Source organism: Alexandromys fortis, unplaced genomic scaffold, assembly GCF_014885135.2.
Source record: "Alexandromys fortis isolate MF-2015 unplaced genomic scaffold, M_Fortis_MF-2015_v1.1 scaffold_129, whole genome shotgun sequence".
NCBI classification, from domain to species: Eukaryota; Metazoa; Chordata; class Mammalia; order Rodentia; family Cricetidae; genus Alexandromys; species Alexandromys fortis.
The window spans coordinates 4,344,643-4,358,313 of record NW_026068022.1 but is presented as its reverse complement, the minus strand read 5'-3'; the positions used below and the strand labels follow the sequence as shown (position 1 = coordinate 4,358,313).

Below are 13,671 nucleotides of genomic sequence, written 5' to 3'. Positions count from 1 at the left end.
ATATATAATAAATATATATTTAAAAGTGTGGCCCATGAAGAGCCTCAAGGCACTAAGGCTGGGTGGTGGTGGTGGTGCACACCTTTAATCCCAGCACTCAGGGACAAAGACAGGCAGATCTTTGTGAGTTTGAGAACAGCCTGGTCTACAAGAGCTAGTTCCAGGACAGGCTCCAAAGATACAGAGAAACCCTTTCTCAAAAACCAAAATAAATAAATAAATAAATAAATAAATAAATAAATAAATAAATAAATAAAAAATATATGGCTACTACATTGAGTTGCATATTAGAGCTAGATCGTAAGTTCCTATCACTGTGGATACCACTTACTTGGCAACATGACAGAGAAATTTAAGCTAGTAATGAACTGGATGATCTCCCCATTTTGATTGGATTTCATACTGCTGAAAGATGCCATAAAGGGCACTGGAGAAACTGTCACTAATATTTCTGGTTGGTTGTCGTCCTTGTATACTTCTCTAGTAATACTACATGAGGCAATAAGTACATACTTTTTCAACAGACCATGAAAGGCAAGTATGAAAACAACTGCTTTCTAACATCTGATGGTTACTGTAGGCCAAGTCACAAGACCACAGCAGTGTATGCATTGGCTCCAATGGAGAAGCAACTGCTATTGTTTTGTTAAGTACAAGTGATAGGATTGTCAAATTGCTTTCTATACATATGTTATTATATCCAAGATTATGGCTGTTGTCATTCACAGTTGATCCTGAAAAGAAAATTCTCCTTCCAAATGGGAAGTACACCACAGATGTTGACAACCAGCCAGATCCTGAGAATAAGCAACTACTTCTACAGCATAGTGGAACAATGCTCAGATCCACATGGTAATGACATCAAATGTCTGTTTTATATACTAGAAGTTCAGGAAAATTGCAGAAGAGTATGTTATTTCATCAATAACAAGGTAGCTATAAATTATGGAATGAATGAAGCATAAGTTTTCATATTTCCATACAGTATTCAACCAAGAAAGCATTTCTATCTTTCTTTTTAATTATCCCCTGAGCTGCCCAAGATCAATGAGCCTATACTTAAAATGGGTACTGTGAACATTTAGAAAAAGTTCTTTCATCATTTGTAATAAGTCTACTCCATAAAGTCAACTTTTGAGTTTATTACAAACTTATAAATTGGTCTGGAAAAATGTTAAGATATAACAATATACAGAGTGGAAAAGGGTAATTTTTATTTAGCTTACTATAACCTGAACTATAAAATAAACTTAAACCAATATTCACCTGAGATAATTTTAACATATCCATATTCTTTGAATAACAATCTAATGGAAACATGCTAATTCTTGCAAAAGAGTAAAATACCCCTTGAGATTGACCAACGCCTTGAATATTAATTGTGTGTGTATGTTTGTTAAATGAACTGCTCAGTACTCAGTGGGAATGAAATAATAATCCCCAGTGATTTGAATCCACACTTGAATCTAGAGGTTCAGCAGGGACATCTTGATGACAAACATTGGAAGTAAAAGACTTCTGTACATCTACAAAAGAAAAGAGAACTTGAGCTTATTACTTTGCAATGAATTTTTGTTGGAAAAGGTAAATTTGCAATTTTTGGTATATTTGGTTTACTGATTTGAACTTTATTTTTGAAAAGTACTTTAGTCTTTAGAGATGCATTCAAATTTATAAACTTTAGTGGGTATACAAGTCAGACAGAATAAGTCAATAAACTAGAACAAAAATATATGTGCATCAAGTTATGTTTCCATACTCAAACTCCTTTGAAAATTCAGGTAACCTTATTTGTTAAAGATTTCTTATTTATCTAGCCACTGATGGAACTAGAATCCAGCATGCTCTTTAAGAGTACAGGAAGTTACTAGGCAGACAAATGACGTCACTATCTTTACATATTTTGGTGGTAAACTATTGATAATCTCTTCTAGAAATAACTGCCTTGCTTATTGACAAAATAGTCTACGGTCACAGGCACCAAATATATTAGCTAATCAGAAGATATAAAAATCTTGATATAAGAGTGCATGTAGCCTCAAGCTGGTTGAACCTAAGTAGATTTCTTAAGTTTTTAGGTTGAATATTTTTTGTCATTGTACTGTGTAGAAAACCATGTAATTTCATTCCATCACACTCCAGTTAAAAAGCACTGATTCCTTTCTAGATTTTCAAGTTCAAGAAAATTCATCTTGATGTTCCCCTTGCTTCTCTAATATACTAACTTCTCTGCTGTATATCTAAAATGTGTATTTGCCCTGAATTTCACTATGACTCTCAAATGAATAATGGTTATTAAAGGTTTAAATCAAGTTCAGTCTGCCTGTTGTTTATATGTTGATCCTAGACTTCTTGTGTAGTCATAAACTATTTGCTATTTTCAAATTAAATAGTCTCAATAAAATATAAATAGTAAGATTGATTAATACTACCTGTGGGAAACTAAAGAACCATATATATAAAATTCTGTATCTTGTTCTGGTGCATAATAGGCATGTAGTAAGACTAGCCATTAAGTCTTCATCGTATAATTCTGTGGTTGCACACTTCCTGTGCTATTTATAATTTTTGTACTTTTATATGTCTCATATTTTAAAACTTTAGTTATAAAACCACATAGGTACACTTTACTATAAATAACTAAAAAGACAAGAGATACATTATATGAAGGAAGCGTGCTAGCATTTGTTTTAAAACTTTAAGTCACATTAAATGCAAAAAAGTATATGCACACCCAGAGTCCTGACTAATATTTTATCAGACAAAATTGTCAGTTATTTTGAATGATATATTTGTGATATACCAAGATTGAGCTGCTGAAAATGAAGTCATTTTCATTACTCCATTTCTTTAATGTCTCTATAACAGCTTTGATCTGGCAGCATCGACACTATCCCATGGCTTTCCTGAAGGATGGAAACCACACTGAGGTAACAGAGTTTATTTTATTGGGCCTGACAGATGACCCAGTCCTTAGAGTCGTCCTCTTCTTCATCATCCTGTGCATCTACCTGGTGACTGTGTCTGGGAACCTCAGCACCATCCTCCTTATTAGAGTCTCTTCCCAGCTCCATCACCCCATGTACTTTTTTCTTAGTCACTTGGCCTCTGCTGACATAGGCTACTCATCTTCGGTCACCCCCAATATGCTTGTCAACTTCCTGCTGAAGAGAAGTACCATTACCTACTGTGGATGTGCCATTCAACTTGGCTCAGGTGCTTTCTTTGGGACAGTTGAGTGCTTTGTTTTGGCTGCGATGGCTTATGATCGCTTCATAGCAATTTGCAACCCACTGCATTATTCCATGAAGATGTCCACACAAGTCTGTGTCCAGTTGCTTATAGTAGCATACATAAGTGGTTTTCTTAATGCCTCCTCCTTTACCATTTCCTTTTTTTCTTTTTTCTTCTGTGGACCAAACAGAATCAATCACTTTTTCTGTGACTTTACTCCTTTGGTTGAACTCTCCTGCTCAGATGACAGTGTCTCTATTGTTCTTGCCACTATTTCTGTAGGCACTGTGATTGTGATCACAGTGTTTGTCATTGTTGTCTCCTACACCTACATCCTCATCACCATTCTGAAGATGCGCTCTACTGAGGGCCGTCAGAAGGCCTTCTCCACCTGCACCTCGCACCTCACTGCAGTCACTCTGTTCTATGGGACTGTCACATTCATCTATGTGATGCCTAATTCCAACTACTCCACAGACCAGAACAAGGTGTTATCTGTGTTTTACATGGTGGTGATCCCCATGTTGAATCCACTCATCTACAGCCTTAGAAATAATGAGATCAAGGGTGCTCTAAAGAGACAATTTGGTAGGAAAATATTTTCTTAGGGACATTTGCTATGTCGTAGGACTTGATAGTGCAATAATGTTTATAGTAACAAAAGTTGTGGGTCTGTGATTGAAAAAGTCTGTTGATACATTATTATCAAGTAAGGACCATTGCAATAAATATCACAGTTCAACTTTCAGATTAGAGATGAAATAGAAGAGTCATAGTAAGTTACCTTTAATAAAATCAAATAAAGTTTTAACCTCAAAGGTGATTCATATGAAACATAATATGCTGCAATGTTTTTAAGGTATTTTGCATTTTTAAAAATATTTGATAGTCAACATTGGTACATATTGCATTTTACCTGTCCCCAAAGTCTCATGTTTTTGTTAAATACATGTTCTTTTTTGCTGTTGGTAAGGGTGAGAATCAGAGGTGTTGAACCTAGGGAAGTTCTTAATTTACTAGAGACATGCCATAAAGGATATTTAGCACTCAGAATGTTTTGTTTCTTCTCTTCATTTACTATAAAATGGAGAGATTTGTTCCACCATGTTTGATCATGATAAGAATTTAAACATTAAATTCTAAGTTATATTCATGAGCTTGTAAAGGACAAAAAGAATCAAACAACAAGAAAAACAACAGAAATTATTTTCTACCAAAGAGCCAAGCTTGTAAATCCAACATTGAAACTGTGAAAAAGAAATTTTTTGAAGATTTCATGGTCAAGTCGCTCATCCCCACACTCAGATGGGAGCAACCTGGCTATATATCTTTGAAACACTTTAACTATCTTTAGGAGAGATGCAATCCAATCTTCTCCTATGGATGATGATCACATTTGCTGCTCCTTTCTCCTCCACTTTAGTGTTTTAGAAACAAATTCCATCTTTTTGCTTATAAAATAAAAGTCATTGATGTTTTTATTCGTTCATTTACATTTTTTTAATTTATTAAAGATTTCCGTCTCTTCCCCACCTCCGCCTCCCCTTTCCCTCCCCCTCCCCCAGCTAAGCCCCCCCCCCATCAGCCCAAAGAGCAATCAGGGTTCTCTGCCCTGTGGGAAGTTCAAGGACAACCCTTCTCTATCCAGGTCTCGTAAGGTGACCATCCAGACTGCCTAGGCTCCCAAAAAGCCAATACCTGCAGTAGGCTCAAAAACGCATTGCCCATGTTCTTGAGGTCTCAGTAGTCCTCATTGTCCACTATGTTCAGTGAGACCTGTTTTAACCCAGGCTTTTTCAGACCCAGGCCAGCTGGCCTTGGTGAGTTCCCGATAGAACATCCCCATTGTCTCAGTGTGTGGGTGCACCCCTCGAGGTCCTGAGTTCCTTGCTCGTACTCGCTCTCCTTCTGCTCCTGATTTGGACCTTGAGATTTCAGTCCGGTGCTCCTATGTGGGTCTCTGTCTCTGTCTCCTTTCATCGCCTGATGAAGGTTAATATTCAGGAGGATGCCTATATGTTTTTCTTTGGGTTCTCCTTCTTATTTAGCTTCTCTAAGAACCCGAATTATAGGCTCAATGTCCTTTATTTATGGCTAGAAACCAAATATGAGTGAGTACATCCCATGTTCCTCTTTTTGGGTCTGGCTTACCTCACTCAGGATAGTGTTTTCTATTTCCATCCATTTGCCTGCAAACTTCAAGAAGTCCTTGTTTTTTACTGCTGAGTAGTACTCTAATATGTATATATTCCATACTTTCTTCATCCATTCTTCAATTGAAGGGCATCTAGGTTGTTTCCAGGTTCTGGCTATTACAAACAATGCTGCTATGAACATAGTAGAGCATATACTTTTGTTGTATGATAAGGCCTCTCTTGGGTATATTCCCAAGAGTGGTATTGCTGGGTCCATGGGTAGGTTGATCCCGAATTTCCTGAGAAACCTCCACACTGCTTTCCAGAGTGGTTGCACAAGTTTGCATTCCCACCAGCAATGGATGAGTGTACCCCTTTCTCCACAACCTCTCCAGCAAAGGCTATCATTGGTGTTTTTGATTTTCGCCATTCTGACAGGTGTAAGATGGTATCTTAAAGTTGTCTTGATTTGCATTTCCCTGATCGCTAAGGAAGTTGAGCATGACCTTAGGTGTCTTTTGGCCATTTGAACTTCTTCTGTTGAGAGATCTCTGTTCAGCTCAGTGCCCCATTTTATAATTGGGTTGATTAGCCTTTTACGGTCTAGTTTCTTGAGTTCTTTATATATTTTGGAGATCAGACCTTTGTCAGTTGCGGGGTTGGTGAAGATCTTCTCCCAGTCAGTGGGTTGCCTTTCTGTCTTAGCAACAGTGTCCTTTGCTTTACAGAAGCTTCTCAGTCTCAGGAGGTCCCATTTATTCAATGAGGCCCTTACTGTCTGTGCTGCTGGGGTTATACGTAGGAAGTGGTCTCCTGTGCCCACGTGTTGTAGAGTACTTCCCACTTTCTCTTCAATCAGGTTCAGTGTGTTTGGACTGATATTGAGGTCTTTCACCCACTTGGACTTGAGTTTTGTGCATGGTGATAGATATGGGTCTATTTTCATTCTTCTACAGATTGACATCCAGTTTTGCCAGCACAATTTGTTGAAGATGCTCTCTTTTTTCCATTGTATACTTTTAGCTCCTTTATCGAAAATCAGGTGTTCATATGTTTGTGGGTTAAAGTCAGGGTCTTCTATTCGATTCCATTGGTCGACTTCTCTGTTTTTATGCCAATACCAAGCTGTTTTCAATACTGTAGCTCTGTAATAGAGTTTGAAGTCAGGGATGGTAATGCCTCCAGACGTTCCTTTATTGTATAAGATTGTTTTGGCTATCCTGGGTTTTTTGTTTTTCCATATAAAGTTGATTATTGTCTTCTCCAGATCTGTGAAGAATTTTGATGGGATTTTGATGGGGATTGCATTGAATCTATAGATTGCTTTTGGTAGAATTGCCATTTTTACTATGTTGATCCTCCCAATCCAAGAGCAAGGGAGATCCTTCCATTTTCTGGTGTCCTCTTCTATTTCTTTCTTCAAAGACTTGAAGTTCTTGTCAAATAGATCTTTCACTTCCTTGGTCAGGGTTACCCCAAGATATTTTATGCTCTTTGTGGCTATCGTGAAAGGTGATGCTTCTGTGATTTCCCTCTCTGTTTCCTTATCCTTAGTGTATAGGAAGGCAACTGATTTTTTGGAGTTGATCTTGTATCCAGCCACGCTACTAAAGGTGTTTATCAGCTGTAGGAGTTCTTTGGTAGAATTTTTGGGGTCGCTTATGTATACTATCATGTCATCTGCAAATAACGAAAGCTTAACTTCTTCCTTTCCAATACGAATCCCCTTGATCCCCTTATGTTGTCTTATTGCTATTGCTAGAACTTCAAGCACTATATTGAAGAGGTATGGAGAGAGTGGACATCCTTGTCTTGTTCCTGATTTTAGTGGGATGGCTTTGAGTTTTTCTCCATTTAATTTAATGTTAGCTGTCGGTTTGCTGTAGATAGCTTTTATTATATTTAGGTATGACCCTTGTATCCCTATTCTCTCCAAGACCTTTATCATAAAGGGGTGTTGAATTTTGTCGAATGCTTTTTCCGCATCTAATGAAATGATCATATGGTTTTTTTCTTTCAGTCTATTTATATGGTGGATTACATTGATAGATTTGCGTATGTTGAACCAGCCCTGCATCTCTGGGATGAAGCCTACTTGATCATAATGGATAATTTTTCTGATGTGTTCTTGAATTCGGTTTGCCAGTATTTTATTGAGAATTTTTGCGTCGATATTCATGAGTGAGATAGGCCTGTAATTCTCTTTCTTGGTTGGGTCTTTGTGTGGTTTTGGTATCAGGGTAACTGTAGCTTCATAAAAGGAATTTGGCAATGACTTTTCTGTTTCTATATTGTGAAATACGTTAAGGAGTATAGGTATTAGCTCTTCTTGGAAGTTCTGGTAGAATTCTGCGTTGAACCCATCTGGTCCTGGGCTTTTTTTGGAAGGGAGATTTTTGATAACAGTTTCTAGTTCTTCGCGACTAACAGGTCTATTTAGATCATTCACCTGGTCTTGGTTTAGCTTTGGTATATGGTACTTATCTAAAAAAATGTCCATTTCTTTTGCATTTTCCAGTTTTGTGGCATACAGGCTTTTATAGTAAGATCTAATGATTCTCTGGATTTCCTCTGTGTCTGTGGTTATGTCCCCCCTTTCATTTCTGATTTTATTTATTTGCGTGTTCTCTCTCTGTTGTTTAGTTAGTTTGGATAGGGGTTTGTCGATCTTGTTGATTTTCTCCAAGAACCAACTTTTTGTTTCATTGATTCTTTGGACTGTTTTCTGTGTTTCTATTTTGTTGATTTCTGCCCTCAGTTTGATTATTTCCAGTCTTCTACTCCTTCTGGGCACCTCTGCTTCTTTTTTTTCTAAAGCTTTCAGGTGTGCCATTAAGTCCCCAATGTATGCTTTCTCTGTTTTCTTTAAGTGGGCACTTAGTGCTATGAACTTTCCTCTTAGCACTGCTTTCATCGTGTCCCATAGGTTTGAGTATGTTGTCTCTTTATTTTCATTAAATTCAAGGAAGACTTTAATTTCTTTCTTAATTTCTTCCTTGACCCAGGTGTGGTTCAGTAGTTGACTGTTCAGTTTCCATGAGTTTGTCGGCTTTCTGGGGGTAGCATAGTTGTTGCCATCTAACTTTAATCCGTGGTGATCTGATAAGACACAGGTGGACACTGATATTCTTTTGTATCTGTGGAGGTTTCCTTTGTTTCCGAGTATATGGTCAATTTTTGAGAAGGTTCCATGAGCTGCAGAGAAGAAGGTATATTCTTTCCTATTTGGGTGGAGTGTTCTGTAGATGTCTGTTAAGTCCATTTGCTTCATTACCTCCAATAATTCTCTTAATTCTCTATTAGGTTTCTGTCTGATTGACCTGTCCATTGGAGAGAGAGGTGTGTTGAAGTCTCCTACTATTAGTGTGTGTGGTTTTATGTCTGCCTTGAGTTTTAGAAATATTTCTTTTACATAAGTGGGTGCTTTTATATTAGGGGCATAGATATTCAGGATTGAGATGTCATCCTGATGAATTGTTCCTGTTATGAGTATAAAGTGTCCATCTCGATCTCTTCTGATTGATTTTAGTTTGAAGTCAGTTTTGTTGGAAATTAGTATGGCCACACCTGCTTTTTTGTTAGGACCATTTGCTTGAAAGACCTTTTCCCAACCTTTTACTCTGAGTAGATGCCTGTCTTTGTGGTTGAGATGTGTTTCTTGCAAACAGCAGAATGTTGGATCCTGTTTTCGTATCCAATCCCTTAGCCTGTGCCTTTTTATAGGTGAATTGAGACCATTAATATTAAGTGATATTAGTGACCAGTGGTTGTTTACTCCGGTTATTCTTACTGTTTTCGGTAGTAGAGTTTGTGTGTGTCCCTTCTTTGAGTTGTACTGGTGAAGGTTCGCTAGATTCCTGAGTTATTGTAGTCAGTGTTGGCAATGTTGGATTCCTTGGGTTGCGATTTTCCTTCTATTACTTTCTGTAGCGCTGGATTTGTGGCTACGTATTGTTTAAATTTGTTCTTATCCTGGAATGTCTTGTTTTCTCCATTGATAGTGAATACTAGCTTGGCTGGGTATAGAAGTTTGGGTTTGCATCCATGGTCTCTTAGTTTTTGAAGAACCTCTATCCAGGACCTTCTGGCTTTCATGGTTTCCATAGAGAAGTCAGGTGTAAGTCTGATCGGTTTACCTTTATAAGTTACTTGGCCTTTTTCCTTTGCAGCTCTTAATATTCTTTCTTTAACCTGTATATTTTGTGTTTTGATTATTATATGGCGAGGGGATGCTTTTCTTTGATCCAGTCTGTTTGGTGTTCTGTATGCTTCTTGAATATTCAAAGGGATATCTTTCTTTATGTTGGGAAAGTTTTCTTCCATAATTTTGTTAAAAATATTTTCTGGGCCTTTGAGCTGTGATTCTTCTCCTTCTTCTATTCCTATTATTCTTAGGTTTGTCTTTTTATTGTGTCCCATATTTCTTGAATGTTTAGTGATGAGAATTTGTTGGCTTTGCTGTTTTCTTTGATCAGTGCATTTATTTTCTATATGGTGTCCTCAGAATCTGAGATTCTTTCTTCTATCTCTTGTATTCTATTGATTATGCTTGTTTCTGTAGCCTCTGCTCATTGGCCTACATTTTCCATATCCAGCTGTGTTCTCAATTAGTGTTTTCTTCCTTGTTTCTATTTCAGTTTTCAATTCTTGACCTGTTTCAATTACCTGTTTGTGGGTCTCCTGTACATATTTACTTAATTCTTCAAACTTTTTGTTATACTTCTCATCCATTTCTATAAGGGTGTTTTTTACATGTTTTTTTAAGGGACTCTATTGCTTTCATAAAGTCAATTTTTTCCACTTCTTATGTGTTAGGGTGTTCAAATCTTTCTGTTGTAAGATCTTTGGGATCTGGTGTTTTCATGTTGTTTTTCAGATTATTGGGTGATGTTCTGCCTTGGCGCCTGCCCATCTCCTCCTTTCAATGCTATCTAATTGGTCTTTTAAAATCGGATCGGGTTTCTCTGCTGGCCAGAGGCTTCTCTTACTAATTGCCCTCGCTCTGTTTCCTGGCTCCTGCCTGGGGCCAAGAACCCTTTAACCCATCAGAAGGTTTTTCCGGAACAGGACCCAGCTCCCCGTTTGCCAGGGCCCTTGCCAACCAAAGGCCTACCTCTTTGATTTAATTGTAGTGGGGCGATCTGCTCTCGGTGTTGCGCTGGTCCCTGCTGCCTGCATCCTCTGCCACCGCGCCAGTCCCCTCCGGTCCTGGCCTCAGACTGAGGTCTGGCCTGCGTTGCCCGCCTGCACCACTCCGCTCTGCCATCTGCGGGCGCCGGCGCCGCCGCTGGCCCATTTTCAAACAATCCAGAATGGTGTCCAGTGATATATTTCAAATATATAGTCTAACCCATTGGATGTAGTTCCATATGAAAAGGGTCAAAGTGTAATATAAACTCTTATTTAAGATCTTGACAATAAAATTAAAACATAAGTAATTTGGGCTATCAGAAGACGTTGAGAACTGATGATAAAACAAAATCAACAACAAAGACTTGTGTGGGGGGTTGATGTGCCACAGGCAAAGGTTTGACAGTGCAGGTATTGTTGAGAACCTAAAACCTGAGAAAGGATTGCAGGATATGAGGAACATGTCAAATAAGGTAGTACCTATGTGTATAAGTTGTGTGAATGCACTGTTTCATTCATGTTCATTGAGGCTTCTGTTCAGACAATGGCAGAGTTGTTCACTTTAACCAGCCTTGTCTTGCATACAACTGAAGTAATTGAAAAAAATCTTAAGTATATATTCAAAATTATATTATAGCTTACAGAATAAACATTTTCTAAGTATCCCCCAGAACATGATAAATCAGTAGACCTAAAATTATATCTATGCCTATGTGTGTGTGTGTGTGTGTGTGTGTTCATGGTCCCTGAAAAAGTTGTTCAGAGTTTGAAGAATTACTTTATTCAAAGAATTGAACAGTGAACAAAAGAACTTTGATGGTGGAATTTTGAAAGGTGATTAATCCTCAGGGCTCAGCCACTACATCAAGGTGGCATCACAGATAGAGTGAAAGATTCCATAAAATTAAGATTATCAGGAATCAGACTGGGTCTTCAAACTGAACACTGTTTCTACCTACCTTCATCATAAAATAAAAGCTAAAATCTGCTTGAGGTGGGAATTATGAGCCATCAATTCTTACTTGAGGATAAGCCACATGTATTTGTACTCATAGTTTTCTATATAACAATATTTTATATCTTTGGCTGTGAAAAATATATGTTTCTTAAATAACTGCTCTTTAAAAAAGCAACTTTACATCTCCTCCCTCCCCATATTCCTCAAGCTACCCAATGAAGGGAATTATATCACTCAGTAGAAAACACACTGATTAAATGGTATTAAATGAAAGAAGAAAATATTGACTATTTTTAATCTCAGAATCCACTACCATGAAATTTAAAATGAACCTAGAATTAACATTTGTTTAAGGTAATCCTGTTATCATATACTCCTAATAATTGTCAAATGAAAGTGCACCAATACACACACAAAAAAATCCAAAATTGCTCCTTGAAATTTATGTTTATATGTCATAAATGGCTTATTTTACCTGAGAAATTGGCCCGTGGGGATTTGAATTTATATTTGAATCCCCAGACTTTTCAGAGACGTATTCTCAATGGCAAATAATGATTGTGGGGACAGCTACGACACTATAAAAATATGATGTAATTATCTTCACTTTCTACTTTAGAATGAGTCCTTATTTCAAAAGGTGAGTGTCCTAACTTGTCTCTACCAGTGGAGAAGACTTTGCTCTTTGAAAATATGTACCTATTTAGAAGTTGTAGTCAAGAAAAAAGTCAGGTATAAATAAGAAAAAAATAACACGATTTATATTTTCGTAGTCAAATTCCTGTGAATAATCAGGTATAGAACTTAGTTTTCATAGCTTTCTTATTTATTCACATACTTAGAAGGCTTGAAGCCCATATGGTGTCTAATGGTGTGTAAGCTTAGCACCAAGAAAAAAATGCTAATAAGTTCAAAACTTTGACATAGCTTGGTGATTTTCTGACCAATGCTTCATGAAAAGGCAGACTTTGTTTACTGACTGACTACTCTAGCATCACAGGCTCTAGGCACCTTGGACAAACAGAAGAATATAAGGCTAAAAGTCTCAAGATAGGATAACCTGCTCCTAGTTGGGGAGCCTGGGTAAGCTTGATATTCCAGGTTGAATATTTATCCTTGTACTCTGTTGAGCATCACATTATTTCATTCAATTTTATTCCAGCTAGAAAACATCATTATGTTAGGAGAAGACTTGGTGAGTATATGAATAAGCTCATACTAATATTATTAGAAGTGGTATTCACATATTTGTCAATGATTAGGCTGATAGTGAAAAATAACCATAAGGCAATGCTTTGATAGGTAAGTAAATATTTAATTAATTTATAGCATGTCTTCCCATTTATAATATTAGTTCTTCCCAAATACTGTAAAATATTATATTTCTCACTATAAAAATTGGCCTTAATTTAGTCAGATAGTTGACAGACTTGATGACCTACAACGCTAAGCATGGACCTTCTATTAGAAAAGCTGACTTCTTGTCTCCAGCAAATTTCTCATTTTCTTGTCACTCATCAAACACAGTGTAGTAAGAGCAGACTGAATTCACACTGCCTGTAGTTCTTGTCTTCTTTCCAGTGTTTCCTAGCATTGTTAAGACTGACTTCACACTGCCTGTAGTTCAAGTTTTCTTTCCTGTGTTTCCTCTGCATTGTTAAGACTGACTTCACACTGCCTGTAGTTCATGTTTTCTTTCCAGTGCTCCCTAGCATTGTTAAGACTGAATTTATACTGCCTGTAGTTCATGTCTTCTTTCCATTGCTTCCTAGCATTAAGACTGACTTCACCCCGCCTGTACTTCATGTCTTCTTTCCAGTGTTTCCTCTGCATTGTTAACTTCCTTAACATTTCCAAATCACCCTTTTTATAAACCATGAAATTGAATCACTAAGATTTCTAGTATTATTTCATGGAAACAGCAGTAGAGCACTGTATAATATATTTAAAGTGATTTGGAAAGTATTCTTTTTTTTTTTTTTTTGGTTTTTTTGAGACAGGGTTTCTCTATGGTTTTGGAGCCTGTCCTGGAACTAGCTCTTGTAGACCAGGATGGTCTTGAACTCACAGAGATCCGCCTGCCTCTGCCTCCCAAGTGCTGGGATTAAAGGCGTGCATCACCATGGTTTGGCTTGGAAAGTATTCTTAAAGATCAGAAAATACTTAGGACTCCATTGCATAATTTTGTATTTGTACACCTTAGATCTTTCTTTT

At 37.3% G+C, this 13,671-nt stretch overlaps 1 protein-coding gene across 1 annotated transcript; it reads left to right on the top strand.

Annotated features, from left to right (window-relative positions):
• Nucleotides 1–2,896: 2,896 nt before the first annotated feature.
• LOC126514408 (olfactory receptor 502-like) lies at nucleotides 2,897–3,842 on the top strand. The gene has a single exon (XM_050163311.1). It carries the CDS (start codon nucleotides 2,898–2,900, stop codon nucleotides 3,840–3,842), a length of 945 nt encoding a protein of 314 aa, XP_050019268.1. The 5' UTR covers nucleotide 2,897.
• Nucleotides 3,843–13,671: the final 9,829 nt, after the last annotated feature.